A 14,793-nucleotide genomic window follows, 5' to 3' on the forward strand; every position below is an offset into this window, starting at 1 on the left:
GCACTGATTGTGGCCTTCAGAAAGCGGAAGTCAGGAGAACACACAACAGGCCTCATTGAGGGGTCAACAGGGTGAGTAGTTTCAGGTTCCTGGGCATCAGCATCTCAAACAATCCATCTTGGGCCCAATGTATCGGTGCAATCACAAAGAAGGTTTGGCCATAGGAAGTTGAGGTGATTTGGTATGTCACCAACGACCCACAAACTTCTACAGTTGCACCGTGGAAAAATTCAGACTGGTTGAATCACCACTTGGTATGGAGGCTTCAACAGAGGCTGCAGAGAATTGTACACACAGGCAGCTTCATCACAGGCACATCAACAGCAATTTAACAATCTGAAGCTTCAGGAAGGCAGCATCCATCATTAAGGGTCCTCTGCATGTGGGATATGCACTCTTCTATTACTGTAATCAGGAATGAGGTCCAGGAGCTTGATGATGTACACTCAACATTTTAGGAACAGCTTCTACCCCTCTACCAGCAGTTTTCTAAATGGTCCATATATATTACATTACTATTCCTCTTTTACATTATTTTTTTAAATTATTATTGCAACTTATGGTATTTTTTAATATCTTGCACTGTGCCGTTGCAACAAAACAAATTTTACGACATATGTTGGTGATAATATATCTGATTCTGGGAAAATAACATGGTAGAAATTGAAAAGTCAAATAAAATATGATGACTGTGGGAAAAGGAACTTTAAATGGTTAAATGCTAATTGGAACAAGCAAACCTTTGCTATAAAAGTCGAATTGCTAATGCTATGTCATACAATGCATTGAATTCATTGAATTAATAGTTGAGTTGTGTTATTTCTTCTTTCCTTCTTTAGCAAGACCTCTGTGCATTTCTGATATCAAGAGCTTGTAGGAATTCTACTCTGGCAAACTATTTATATTGGTAAGTGAACAACTTTTTTGACATTCATATGATTTTATCTTTGTTATAATATATTTTTGCATACATTAGTTCACTTGGAGATTGAGACCTAAGTAAGAGTATCTTGCATCAAATTGATGCTTTGAGGTGTGTCTATCTTAATGCAAGAAGTATCATGAACAAAGTGGATGAGATTAGACCGTGGATCAGTACTTGGAACAATGGTGTTGTGGCCATTACAGAGATTTGGATGACTCAGAGGCAGGAATGGCTACTCAAAGAGTGCCAGGTTTTAGAAGTTTCAGAAAGGACAGGGAGGGAGGCAAAAGAGGTTTGGGTGTGGCACTGCTGATCAGAGACAGTGTCACGGCTGCAGAAAAGGAGGAAGTCATGGAGAGGTTGTCTACTGAGTCTCTGTGGGTGGAAGTTAGAAAGAGGAAGGGGTCAATAACTCTGCTGTGTGTTTTTTATAGAACACCCAATAGTAACGGGCATTGAGGAGCAGATAGGGAGACAGATTCTGGAAAGATGTAATAATAACAGGATTGGCGTGGTGGGAGATTTTAATTTCCCAAATATAGATTGGCATGTCCTTAGCGTGAAGGATTTCGATTTGGTGGAGTTTGTTAGGTGTGTTCAAGAAGGTTTCTTGACATAATATTATGTAGATAAGCCTAAAAGAGGAGAGGCTGTACTTGATCTGGTATTGGGAAATGAACCTGGTCTCTCAGTGGGGGAGCATTTTGGAGATGGTGATCACAATTCTATCTCTTTTACCATAGCATTGGAGAGGGATAGGAACAGACAAGTTAGGAAAACGTTTAATTGGAGTAAAGTGAAATATGAAGCTGTCAGGCAGGAACTTGGAAGTATAAATTGGGAGCAGATGTTCTCGGAGAAATGTGCGGCAGTAATGTGGCAAATGTTTAGGGGGTATTTATGTGGAGTTCTGCATAAGTACATTCCAGTGAGGCGGAAAGGATGGTAGGGTGCGGGAGCCATGGTGTGCAAAGTCTGTTGAAAACCTAGTCAAGAAGAAAAGCTTACAAAAGGTTAAAAAAAAACTAGGTAATGATAGAGATCTAGAAAATTACATGACTAGCTGGAAGGAGCTTAAGAAATGAAATTAGGAGAGCCAGAAGGGGCAATGAGAAGGCCTTGGCAGGCAGGATTAAGGAAAACCCTGAGGCATTCTACAAGTACATGAAGAGCAACAGGATAAGACGTGAGAGAATAGGACCAATCAAGGGTGACAGTGGAAAAATGTGTATGGAACTGGAGGAGGTAGCAGAGGTACTTAATGAATACCTTGCTTCAGTATTCACTACAGAAAAGGATGTTGGCAATTGTAGGGATGACTTGCAGCAGATTGAAAAACTTGAGCATATAGACATTAAGAAAGAGGATGTGCTGGAGCTTTTGGAAAGTATCAAGTTGGATAAGTCACCGGGACCGGACGAGATATATCCCAGGCTACTGTGGGAGGTGAGCGAGGAGATTGCTGAGCCTTTGGCAATAATCTTTGTATCATCAATGGAGATGGGAGAGGTTCTGGAGGATTGGAGGGTTGCAGATATTGTTCCCTTATTCAAGAAAGGGAGTAAAGATAGCCCAGGAAATTATAGACCAGTGAGTCTTACTTCAATGGTTGGTAAGTTGATGAAGATCCTGGGAGACAGGATTTATGAACATTTGGAAAGGCATAATTTGATTAGGAATAGTCAGCATTGCTTTGTGAATCTTACGAGCCAGATTGAATTTTTTGAGGATGTGACTAAACACATTGCTGAAGGTGAAGTAGTAGATGTAGTGTATATGGCTTTGTGGATCCAGAATTGGCTTGTCCACAGAAGGCAAAGAGTGGTCGTAAAGAGGTCTTATTCTGCATGGAGGTGGGTGACCAGTGGTGTGCCTCAAGGATCTGTTCTGGGACCCCTTCTCTTTGTGATGTTTATAAGTGACCTGGATGAGGAAGTGGAGGGGTAGGGTTAGTAAATTTGTTGATGTCACAAAGGTTGGTGGATAGTGTGAAGCCTGTCAGAGGTTACAGCAGGACATTGATAGGTTGCAAAACTGGGATGAGAAGTGGTAGATGGAGTTCAACCCAGATAAGTGGGGTAGTTCATTTTGGTAGGTTAAATATCATGGCAGAATATCGTATTAATGGTAAGACTCTTTGCAGTGTAGAGGATCAGAGGGATATTGGGGTCAGAGTCCATAGGATACTCAAAGCTGCTGCACAGTTGACTAAGGTTAAGAAAGCATATGGTGTATCAGCCTTCATCAACCATGGGATTGAGTTCAAGAGCTGAGAGTTAATGTTACAACTATATAGGACCCTGGTCAGACCCCACTTGGAGTACTGTGCTCAGTTCTAATCACCTCACTACAGGAAGGATATGGAAACTATAGAAATGGTGCAGAGGAGATTTACAGGGATGTTGCCTGGATTGGGGAGCATGCCTTATAAGAATTGAGTGAACTTGGCCTTTTCTCCTTGGACTGACGGAGGATGAGAGGTGATCTGATAGAGGTGTATAAGATGATGAGAGGCAGTGATCATGTGGATATTCCCAGGGCTGAAATGGCTAACATGAGAGGGCACAGTTTTAAACTGCTTGGAAGTAGGTACGGAGGAGATGTCGGGGAAGTTTTTTACGCAGAGAGTGGTGAGTGCATGGAATGGGCTGCCAGCGATGGTGATGGTAAGAGACCATCTAGTGGAGCTTATGGTCTACTAGAGACCACCTAACCCTAAGAGACTCTTGGATAGGTGCATGGAGCTTAGAAAAATTGAGGACTATGGATAACCCTAGGTAATTTCTAAGGTAAGTACGTGTTCGGCAGAGCATTGTGGGCCGAAGGGCTTGTATCATGCTGTAGGTTTTCTATGTTTCTTTGAATTTTTCCTGTAATTGATATGATGTTCCCTTATTTGGTTTGCTTTTCCTTTGTTTGGAAGCAAGCTTCCAATTGCCGTTAGTTCAGGAAAGTATGATGTTTTGCTTTTGATGCAAATGAAATATATGCTCAGAAATTAAGAAATTAGCATGCATCATATTTTATAGTGTCTTATAAAAATATTTAGAAGATGACAAGCATAAGAAGAACAATAGCTGAGCGAATAGTCATAGTTCAAACAGCACAAATACAGGTACTTTGGCCCAATGAGACCATGTTGACCACGTTGTCCATCCAGTTTCCTGCTTTTGATCTATATCCCTCAAAACCCTACCCTCCAATGTACTTATCCAAGTGCTTTTTTAATGATACTGTTGTACCTTCCTCAACCATTTCTTTTGGCAACTTGTTCCATACATTAACCACCCTCTGAATGAAAAATTTGCCCCTCAGACCTTTTAATAACTTTCTCCTCTAATGCTAAATAGCTGGCCTTTAGATTTGGACACCCCTACCCTGGGAAGAAAACTGCTACAGTCCACCTTATCTACGGCTCTCCTCATTTTAAACATTTCTATATGGTCATCGCTCCTTCTCCTACCTTTCAAGGAATAAAGACCTAACCTCTCCATATAATTCAGGCCCACTAGATGTGGCAACATCTTTGTAAATCTTTACTGCATTTTTATCATGTTTACGCGTCTTTCTATAAGAGGGTGACAAAACTGTATTCGGTACTCCAAGTGTGGCCTCACCAATAACATATGCAACTGCAACATAATATTCCAGCTCCTATAATCAGTGCCCTGATCGTGAAGGCAAGTGTGCTAAAGACAAGTCCTGGTTATGCAACCACTGACACCTGGTGGACGATCTCTGAAGACTATTGATAATGGTTGAGGTCACCCATCTTGTAAAGACACTGCCTAGAAGAAGGGAATGGCAAACCACTTCTGTGGAAAAATTTGCTAAGAACAATCATCAAGATCATGATCGCCCACATCATATGACATGGCACATAATGATGATGATAAGCATGCTAAATGCCTTTTTCATCATCCTGTCCATGTGTGACACAACTTTCAACAAACTATGCACTTGTACTCCCTTTGTTCCATTATACTCTGTCATACCATTCAGAGTACAAGTCCTACTCTGGTTTGACATTCCAAAATACATCACCTCACACTTTCTCAGCCTACTTTCCTAACTCATCAATGTCCCCTTGTAATCTACAGTAACCTTCACTGTCAACCGCAGCTCCTTATGTTATAAAATTCACAAACTTATTGATCAAGCTTTGTGCATTTGCGTCCAAGTCATTTATTTATTGAGATACAGCGTAGGGTAGACCATTCCTGCCCCTTGAGCCAAGCTGCCCAGCAACCCAGCAAAATTACAATGACCTTTTAACATTCTAACCCATATGTCTTTGGACTGTGGGAGGAAACTAGAGCATCTGGAGAAAACCTACACATTCCACAGGGAAGACTAGAAACTCTTTATAGATGACATTGGAATTGAACTCCGAACTCCGATGCCAAAAGTTCCACGCTAACTGCTAAGCTACTGTGGCACCCCCCCCCAACCCCCAGATAATAAAGATTCCAACACTGACCTCTATGGCATACCACTAATCACCAGTTTCCATTTTGAGGAAAGAGCCTTCAACCACCATCCTGTCCATCCTACCTCTAAGCTAATCTGAGAAGAGTAGAAAAAAAAATTGCTTAAACTTGCAGTGGAGTATCGCTGCTCAGAGTGATCAGTATAGCATGAAAGATAGAAAGTTAATGTCTTGAGAATGGATCTTCGTTCAAAGGAGCATACATTCGTTCTGGCATACATGTCCAAGATGGCAAATGCTAAATATATGTTGGCACCCAACATACAGTGCTGCCTCTGGCTTCTTTAAACCCCACCTATATAATAAAAAGATATATAATGGTTATTTTTACTGCCAAATGAAGCAGTGAATGATTTTTTTTAAACCTGAGAGCATTGGGATGTTTTTTTTATAGGAAAGTTCTCACACCGTCTTGGCACTAACTGGACAATTGGGAGAACATGAAATGTTGGATAATAAGTTTTGAAATCCTCTGTGACCTGGTGTACACATCAGTACTTGGATAGGAAATAGTTACAATAACAATACCATTTAAAAATATGTTTCAATTCTCTTTTTAAAAGATTAATATTAATAATCTATGAACAGGTTTTCTTTTAACTTAAATTCTATCATTATTGGTATTTTTATGTATTGCATTGATGTACATGTGACAGATCAGGCTTATTTTTAATCTTTAGAAATTAATTGCTGATAATCTCTGGTCAAAATTACCATGGCATGCAAGAGAATATTTTAGAAAATTACTGCCAATTTCGGCACACACTCTTAAAAGGTTCGACATCCCTGGGTTAGAGTATATAGTATAAAAGTCTTACTGCTACTACACAGGCATTGGCAAGACCAGACCTGAAGTATTGGGTAAAATTTTAATCTCATTATCTAAGAAATAACATATTTGCATTAGAGGCAGTAATGTTTTGGGCTTGCTATTCAAATAGATTTTCTCAAACAAAATTGTTTCTCATTCTCCAAGGTATGTTATTGTAGAATGTGAAGATCAGGACACTCAACTGCGTGACCCTAAAACTCATGAAATGTATTTGAATGTAATGAGGAGATTTAGTCAAGCCTTGCTAAAGGTATGATATCTTAATTATTTAATTCAAAATTTGTGTTAAATAATTAACTATGAGAAGAGTGGTTTTGTATTTTGGAAGGTAAGGACATGTTTAAAGAAAATGCAAAAACAAAATATAGCAGAACTAGAAGAATGAAAGTAAAACGGAAAACGTGCTGGAAATAACTCTAAGTTAAGTAGTGTCTCTGGTGCGAAAAGTGTAGTTGTGTCCTAATGACTTTGCATTGGAACTGAGAAAGTTAGGGAAAAAGTTTAAGATGCAATGAAAATTGCAGATTGGTACATGTCAGAAAAAGAACAAAAGAGAAATGGTAAGGAAATGACAGGAAAGAAGGTGACAAATGGGTTTATAGTATAGTAGCTGAGAAGATGTTAGAGGTTAGAAATAACAAAAATTAGTGCGCAATCTGTGTAATAACCCAGATTTTATTAGTTTAATTGGAGGTAGTGGTCATAATATGATTGAATTCATACTGCAATTTGAGAGGGAGAAGCATAAGTTACCTGTATCAGTATTGCAATAGATAAGGGAAATTACAGAGGCATGAGAGAGGTGCTTGCCCAGGTGGATTGGAGGGGGTTACTAGCGGGATGATGCAGAACAGAGGTGGCTGAAGTTTCTGGAAACAGTGCACATGGCCAGGATAGATATGTCCCACAGAAGAAGTTGTTCTCAAATAGCAGGTCTAGGCAACTGTGGATGACAGGGAAGTTGAGGACTGCATGAAAGCCAAGGAAAGGTAGCAAAAGTAAGTGGGAAGTTGGATTATTGAGAAGCTTTTAAAATCCAACAAAAGGCAACTAAAAAGCTATAAGAAGGGAAAAGATGAAATACGAGGGCAGAGTAGCCAATAATATAAAGCAGAATACTAAAACTTTTTTCAATTATATTAATAATAAAAGGGAGGTGAGAGTTGATATTAGACCACTGAAAAATTGTGCTGGTGAGATAGTAATGGGGGACAAAGAAATGGCAGATGAACTTAACAAGTCCTTTGCTTCAATCGTTATTAGTTGTATGCCAGAGGTCCATGAGTGTCAGGGAACAGGAGTGGGTGCCATTGCTATTGCAAAGAAAAAAGTGCTAGGCAAACTGAAAGATCTTAAGGTGGATAAGTCTCCTGGACCAGATGGACTACATCCCCAAGTTCTCAGAGGGGTTGCTGAAGAGATAACAGATGCATTGGTCATGATCTTCCAAGAATCACTTAATTTTGGCAGGGTCCCGGAGGACTAGCAAATGTCACTCCACTCATTAAAAAGGGAGGAAGACGAAAGAGAGGAATTGATAGGCCATTTTGCCCAATCTCAGTGATTGGGAAAGTGTTGGATTCCATTACTAAGGATGAGTTTTCGGGGTACTTGAAGATTAGTGTTAAATTAAGTCAGTCAGCATGGTTTCTGTGAAGGGAAATCTTGTCTAACAAATCTGTTAGAATTCTTCAAGGAAGTAACAAGCAGGGTGTACAAAGGAGAGACAGTGGATGTCATGCCACTGCCAGCTCTTGGGCCTCAGAGACTTCATCTTCTTTTCACTCCATGCTTTCCTTCCCCTCAGACACTACCTTCTTCACCCCCTTCTCCCCTCCGATCCCAGCTCTTATCCATGTTGGGTTTTCACCATGCCCTCTGTCTGTCCCCTCTCTGAGGCAGAACGTTCCTTCTTTAGTAACGGCCCCACCTTTGTCCCCGTGCGCCCACATCTCTGTGAGTTTCACACCTGCCACGCTGCTGAGCTCCTCTTCTGCTGCCAGCGTTTCCAAGCCTATTTCTTTGGCAAGGACCCCGCACCCCACACTGATGACCCCTCTCCTGTCTTCAACCCTCCTCCTCTTCTAGAACACACTGCTCTGGACCTATTCATTGCCAACTGCCAACGGGACATTAACCATCTAGATGTTAATACTCCTCTCTCCTATTCCAATCTCAGTCCTTCCAAACACTCTGCTCTCCCCTCGGCACTAAGCCTAACCTCACCATCGAACCCGCAAATAAAGTAGGTGCTGTAGTAGTCTGGCGTACTGACCTCTACTTTGGTGTGGCCCAGCGCCAACTTCTAGTCACCTCCTCTCACTTACTCCTCGAAAAAGATCCCACTAAGGAACACCAGACCATTGTCTCTCACACCATCCCCAACCTTATTGACTCTGGGGATCTCCCATCCCATCCCCTCCCCAGAGTCATCCACCAACCTCACAGTTCCTGCACCCTGCGCCTCCCATTTCTACCCCCTACCCAAGATTCACAAACCCGCTTGTCCAGGTAGACACATTGTTTCAGTTTGTTCCTGCCCTACTGAACTTGTATCAGTTTACCTTGACTTTGTTTTATCCCCCCAGTTCACTCCCTTTCTACCTACATCTGTGACACATCACACGCTCTTGATCATTTCAAAGATTTCATGTTCCCTGGCCCCTATGATCTTATTTTTACTATGGATGTCCAGTCCCTGTGTATATTTCCATCCTCCACCAGGAAGGACTCAAGGCTCTCCGTTTTTATTTCATCCCTCCCCACCCTGGTTTCACCTATCACCTGGTGGTTCTCTGTCCCCTACCCCCACCCTTTAAATCTACTCCTCATCTTTTTCTGTCCGGTCTTGCCGAAGGGCTTTGGCCTAAAACATCGACTGTACTCTTTTCCATAGATGCTGTCTGGCCTGTTGAGTTCCTCTAGCATTTTGTGTGTTTTGCTTGGATATCATTTACTTGGATTTTCAGAAGGCATTTGATAAGGTGCCTCACATGTCACAGGACAGGTACCAGCATGGATAGAGGAGTGGCTGATGAGCAAGAGTCAGTAAGTGGAAGTAAAGGGGGCCTTTTCTAGTTAGCTGCCTGTGACTAGTTGTGTTCCTCGGGGGTCAGTATTGGAACCACTACTTTTCACAGTTTGTCAATGATTTTGATAGTGGAATTGATAGCTTTGTGGCAGAGTTTGTGGATAATATGAAGAAAGGTGGAGGAAGCAATGCGATTGCAGCAGCCTTAGACAAATTGGAAGAATGGGCAAAAAAATGGCAGATAGAGTACAGTGTTGGAAAATATATGATAATGCATTTAGGTAAAAGGAACAATAGTGCAGACTGTTATCTAAATGGGCAGAAAATTCAGACATCAGAGGTGCAAAGGGACTTGAGAGTCCTCATGCAAGATTCCCAGAAGGTTAATTCAGAGGTTGAGTCTGTGGTAAAGAAGGCAAATGCAATGTTGGCATTTATTTCAAGGGGAATAGAATATAAGAACAAGGAAATAATGCTGAAGCTTTATAAGACACTAGTCAGGCTGCACTTGGAGTATTGTCGACGGTTTTGGGCCTCTTATCTCAGAAAGGATGTATTGTCATTGGAGAGAATCCACAGGAGGTTTCCGAGGATTATTCCAGGAATGAAGGGGTTAATATGAGGAGTATTTTGCTGCTTTCAGCCTGTACTCCCTGAAATTTAGAAGAATGCGTGGGGATTTCAGTGAAACCTACCCAAATGCTGAAATGAGTAGATAGGGTGGATGTGGAGAAGATGTTTCCTCTGGTGAGAGTATCCAGAACTGGAGGGCACAGCCTCAAAATTGAGGGGTGACCTGTTAGAACAGAGGGAAGGAGGAATTTTTTTAGCCAGAGAGTAGTGAATCTGTGGAATGCTCTGTCACAGACTGCGGAGGAGGCCAAGTCCGTGGGTACATTCAAAGCGGAAGTTGATAGATTCCTGATTGGTCGGGGCAGCAAGGGATATGATGAGAGGGCAGTTGTTTGGGGTTGTATGGGATTTGGGATCTGGGTTCAGCCATGATGAAATGACAGCAGATGTGATGGGCTGAATGGCCTAATTTTGGTCCTAAGGAACCAGAAAACCTATCTAATTTTAGACCATACCTTTCCTGATTGGGACTATAAATTTACAGACATTATTTTGCCACTATTTTTGTGATGGGTTGCAAATAGAGAAAATCTGAAATAATGAAACCACTGTTCCAGTTGATCCTTCTCTTGATAATATACAAATACAGTGGATCACAGTTAATTGGGACAGCCGCATATTCGGTACAACACTTAAAGAACAAAAACTAATCAAGAAAATAGCCGGGATTCAGTGTTTATTTGGGATTCTGTGCCACTTAATTGGGACAAAAGACTGTTGCTGAACAATTTCTAACTAATGTCAGTCACATGCTCTTGTTAGACACTACACTGTGCTTAAAGCAAACAGTTTTTAAATAGTCAGTTGCTTATGCTTGTGTTATATTATCCATTTGGGGTGATGGACACCTATTCAAAAAGCACTGTGCTTATTTTGTTTATTTATAATTAATCAAAAGAACACGTCAGCAGACACTGGATGAATTTTTCCTACGATGATGATTATTAGGAACTAATTCACAGTTTTGTCATACTGTAGAAGTATTGGTAGTGTTCTAATTTATTCTGTATTTCATTTAAATAATAATTTGTTTTTCAGTTAAATGGTAGTTTGTCCTTTTTATACTTTAACTATTTCCATGAAACTTTGGCTAATTGGGGCAGGCACTTAATTGAGCCAAAATGTGTCCTAACTAACTGGAATCCACTGTATACTGATTAGCTATGCTCTTATAAATCAATACTCATTACAAGACAAATCTTCTTATTCCAGTTTAATAGAAATTTAAACTGCTATCATTTTACCTTGTGCAATAAGTGTAAGTTTTATAAGTATATGCAAATAGCATTCAAATATTAAGTATGGTTCTACAGGGAATTATAAATATTAGCTTTCTGGATTCCTCTGCTGTCATATAAAAGTCTTTGATGATAAAATTGTTTGTAGGTCAATTATTAAACAGAATTAATTTTCACTTGGAATGTCATCAGGGACTTGTTCAGAAAGTTTTTTTGTGATTTTTTTTTAGGGTGATAAGAATGTGAGAGTCATGCGTTCCCTCTTAGCTGCTCAACAAACATTTGTGGATCGGTTGGTGCACCTTATGAAAGCTGTGCAACGGGAAAGTGGGAATCGTAAGAAAAAGGTAAGTGTAACTAGATAGATAATCTTCATATTTTAAAATACTCCTTACAACTAAGTAACCAGCAGAGCAAATAAGTTTTTGTATATGCAGATTTAATTTTGGCAATGTAAAGATGTGAAGGAATTCAGTGTTACTTATTCCCGAAAAAGACCAGTTTCGTGCAAAAAATATTTCATGATAAAATTTTATATTTAAAGGGTTTGGATATGTTTTGTTTTGTTAAAATATACCCTACGTTGATACAGTTCCTAACCCAGAATAGATTGAATGAAAATGTTTGGATTATTTAACAATTATTTTCTACAGTTCTTGGAATTCAACATTTATAATATTCAATGTATTTTCTTTTAATTTGGCACTCGGAATTAAGTTATACAGTATCACGTGGCAAGAGTTGTAAGAAGTTCAGTTTTGTTTAACAACTGTTAATACAACAAAAAGTGATAATGCATTTTGCAGCAGTGATTTCAAACAAAATTGGAAAGCACGTAATTGAACATACAGCACAGAAACAGATCCTTCAACCCAACTCATCTATGCTGACCGAGGCGCCTTCCTCTGCTGGTACCAGCATTTAAACCTTAGTAATGGTAGCCACATCTGCTGTTTCTTCTGGCAGCTCACTCTGTAGAACTCCTTTTGTATCCCTTTAAATATTTTTCTCTGTATTGTATAGGTTTAAACTGCCCTACCCTTGCAGAAAGACTGCGACCATCCAGCTTAATTTTGCACCTCTAGAAGGTCATCCCTCAGCTACCTTTATTCCAGAGAAATTAGTTCCAGCCTATCCCCAGACTCTCCTTGTAACACAAGTCCTCCAGTCTGAGCGCTTTCCTTACAAAACATTCCCGTACCATCGCTACCTTATTTATTTCTTTTCTACAATATTCCAGGTGGAACCTCGCCATTGTTTTGTGTAACTGTAACATAACACCCTAACTCATGCTCATTGCCTCTTCTGATGAAAATAAACATGCCGTATACTTCCTTCACCAGCTTGTCTAGCTGTGTTGCCATTTTCAGTGAATAATGTTCTTGTACCCCTCAGTCTCTCTGTTATATAGCACTCCCATGTAAGGTAAGTGGAGGAAAGTTTAGAGAAGATGTCAAAATTAGGTTTAAAACAAAGGAGCGTGGTGGGTGCCTGGAACACACTGCAAGGCAGCTGGAACATTTAAGACTCTTAGATAGGCACATGATGGAAGAAAAATGGAGGACTATGGGCAATGTAGGAGGGAATAGATGAATTTTTCGAGGAGTATGTATTTTATGGGTCAGCACAACATCGTGGGCCAAAGGACCTGTACTGTAATGTAATGTTCTTTGTTCCCAGGCTGCCATTCACTGTGTATAATCTGCCCTGGTTTAACTTCACAGAATGCAATAAAACAAATGGGCAAAAGTTGAATCAAAAGATGATGGTTGTATTGGTTGTTCTAAAGAACAAAGAAAGGGGTTTGAAGGAAAAATCCCAGAAACTAGGGATGGAATGATCAGAATCAGGTTTATTATCACCGGTGTGTGTCGTGAAATTTGTTAACTTAGCAGCAGCAGTTCAATGCAATACATGATATAGAAGAAGAAGAAAAAAATAAATCAATTACACTATGCATACATTGAATAGATTAAAAATTGTGCAAAAACAGAAATAATATATTATTATTTGAAGCTACTTAAGAGACTAAATAGAGGATGTATGACATTTCAGAATTGGTGGCAATTAGAGGTCATGAAGGGGTGGAGAGATTGGTAAAGGTAGATCAGGTAACATTGGGTCAAAGACATCAAAGGATTAGATAACAAAAATGAAGGTATTGCCCAACCTAGAGGTAGCAGGTTGACAGGTTCAGGAATGGTGGCTGAATGGATCATGCATAGTAGGCCTGGAACAATGGGGTTAACCTTAAGTTTATGGAGGCATTAGCTGCGAGTTACATTTAGGTTTAAAAGTGATGCAGGGCTAGATGAGCATTTCACTGCAGCTGGACTGAGGTGAAGTGATGTTTGGGCAACATTCCAGAGCTGAAAATGAATGATAAACAATGCACAAATATGTAGAATATGAATACCCTTTTTATCAAATTCCAGTTCATTTTCAGATCGTTGCCATGGAGAGCGATGGAATTTGTAGTAGGGATTGAATTTAATAAGTTTTCATCTTCCCAGCAGTTAGAGGAAATTTATATAAAGCTAGAATGCATTTGAGCGTTTTTTTTGTAGGAACCACGAGAGCGCTGTTGGTGAAACTGTGTGTCAATGCCATAGACATGAAAACTGGTGTCGACTGCTGTTTTATGCTGCTTTGAGTCATTTTACTGTATTAAAAAATAGATAATTTTGTTGGCTTAGCTTGGAAAAAAAAGGATGAAGGATAGATCATTGGAGGACAGCAAACCTGTGGCTGTGTCAGGATGGTTGGGTGTGACAGTGTTCTCACATTGTCTGTATTGAACAGATAAATGTCTCTTTCTTAGAGAATAAAATTTGTACAGCATCTTCAATGACCTTGGTAGTTGAGATGCGATTCAGTCAATTAACTATTTCTATGGTGTAAATTAGAGAAGCGTGAAAGTTGTTATAGGTACTGCAAGGCCCCAGAGACTTCAGACGATAATGACAAGATAATCCTTTCTTCTGTCTATCTTCTTTCCCAATCATTTTATGCTACTTGCTGATTATGCTATATCCTTATTGCCTACATTAAATGATATACTCTTTTTTTCTCTCTAGATTGAAAGGCTGCAAACTTTGTTAGCAGACAATGAAAAAGTGAACTTATCAGAAATTGAACCAATACCTTTACCTTTAGAGCCACAAGTTAAAATCAGAGGTATCATCCCAGAAAAGGCAACTCTGTTTAAGGTAAATATGGGTATAGCTTTATTATGTGTACAATAATAATAAAATCTCTTCTTAAAAAATTGCACTATTTTGTATGAAATTAAATTTCTACTTTTACTAGTTGGCATTCTAGTTTCATTGGCCTTTACAATCGTGGCAGACAAAAGATGGAAAAAATCTGAATCATTGAAGTCAAACCTTACCAACACTATTGTTTGAGCCTGGAAGAGTAGGAGTATCTTAAGGCAGATCCAACTAATAGTGTAAAAACAGAAAAAAATGGTAAACCTGAACAGCTTTTGTTATTATAGCAAAATCCCAGCTTCCCAGCTTCTATGTTTTTTTTTTATTTTCAACCTTTTCTTTACCAAACATCGCTCTTCCAATGCACCTAACATTGGCACCTAATCAGACACTTTACAGGTAAGATCTTTGGAAAGAAAGTAAAAATTAACAG

The 14,793-nt window shown here is 39.7% G+C and overlaps 1 protein-coding gene across 1 annotated transcript in view; it reads left to right on the forward strand.

The window, feature by feature from the left end:
* The window catches only part of pik3c3 (phosphatidylinositol 3-kinase, catalytic subunit type 3), a 106,637-nt gene that overhangs the window by 45,664 nt on the left and 46,180 nt on the right, over positions 1 to 14,793 (forward strand). The window contains exons 13-16 of the mRNA XM_073064314.1: positions 840 to 907; positions 6,391 to 6,496; positions 11,379 to 11,495; positions 14,226 to 14,357. Coding sequence (XP_072920415.1) covers positions 840 to 907; positions 6,391 to 6,496; positions 11,379 to 11,495; positions 14,226 to 14,357 — 423 coding nt within the window. The remainder of the gene's footprint in view (positions 1 to 839; positions 908 to 6,390; positions 6,497 to 11,378; positions 11,496 to 14,225; positions 14,358 to 14,793) is intronic.

The sequence above is a fragment of the Hemitrygon akajei genome, chromosome 13 (assembly GCF_048418815.1).
Source record: "Hemitrygon akajei chromosome 13, sHemAka1.3, whole genome shotgun sequence".
NCBI lineage: Eukaryota > Metazoa > Chordata > Chondrichthyes > Myliobatiformes > Dasyatidae > Hemitrygon > Hemitrygon akajei.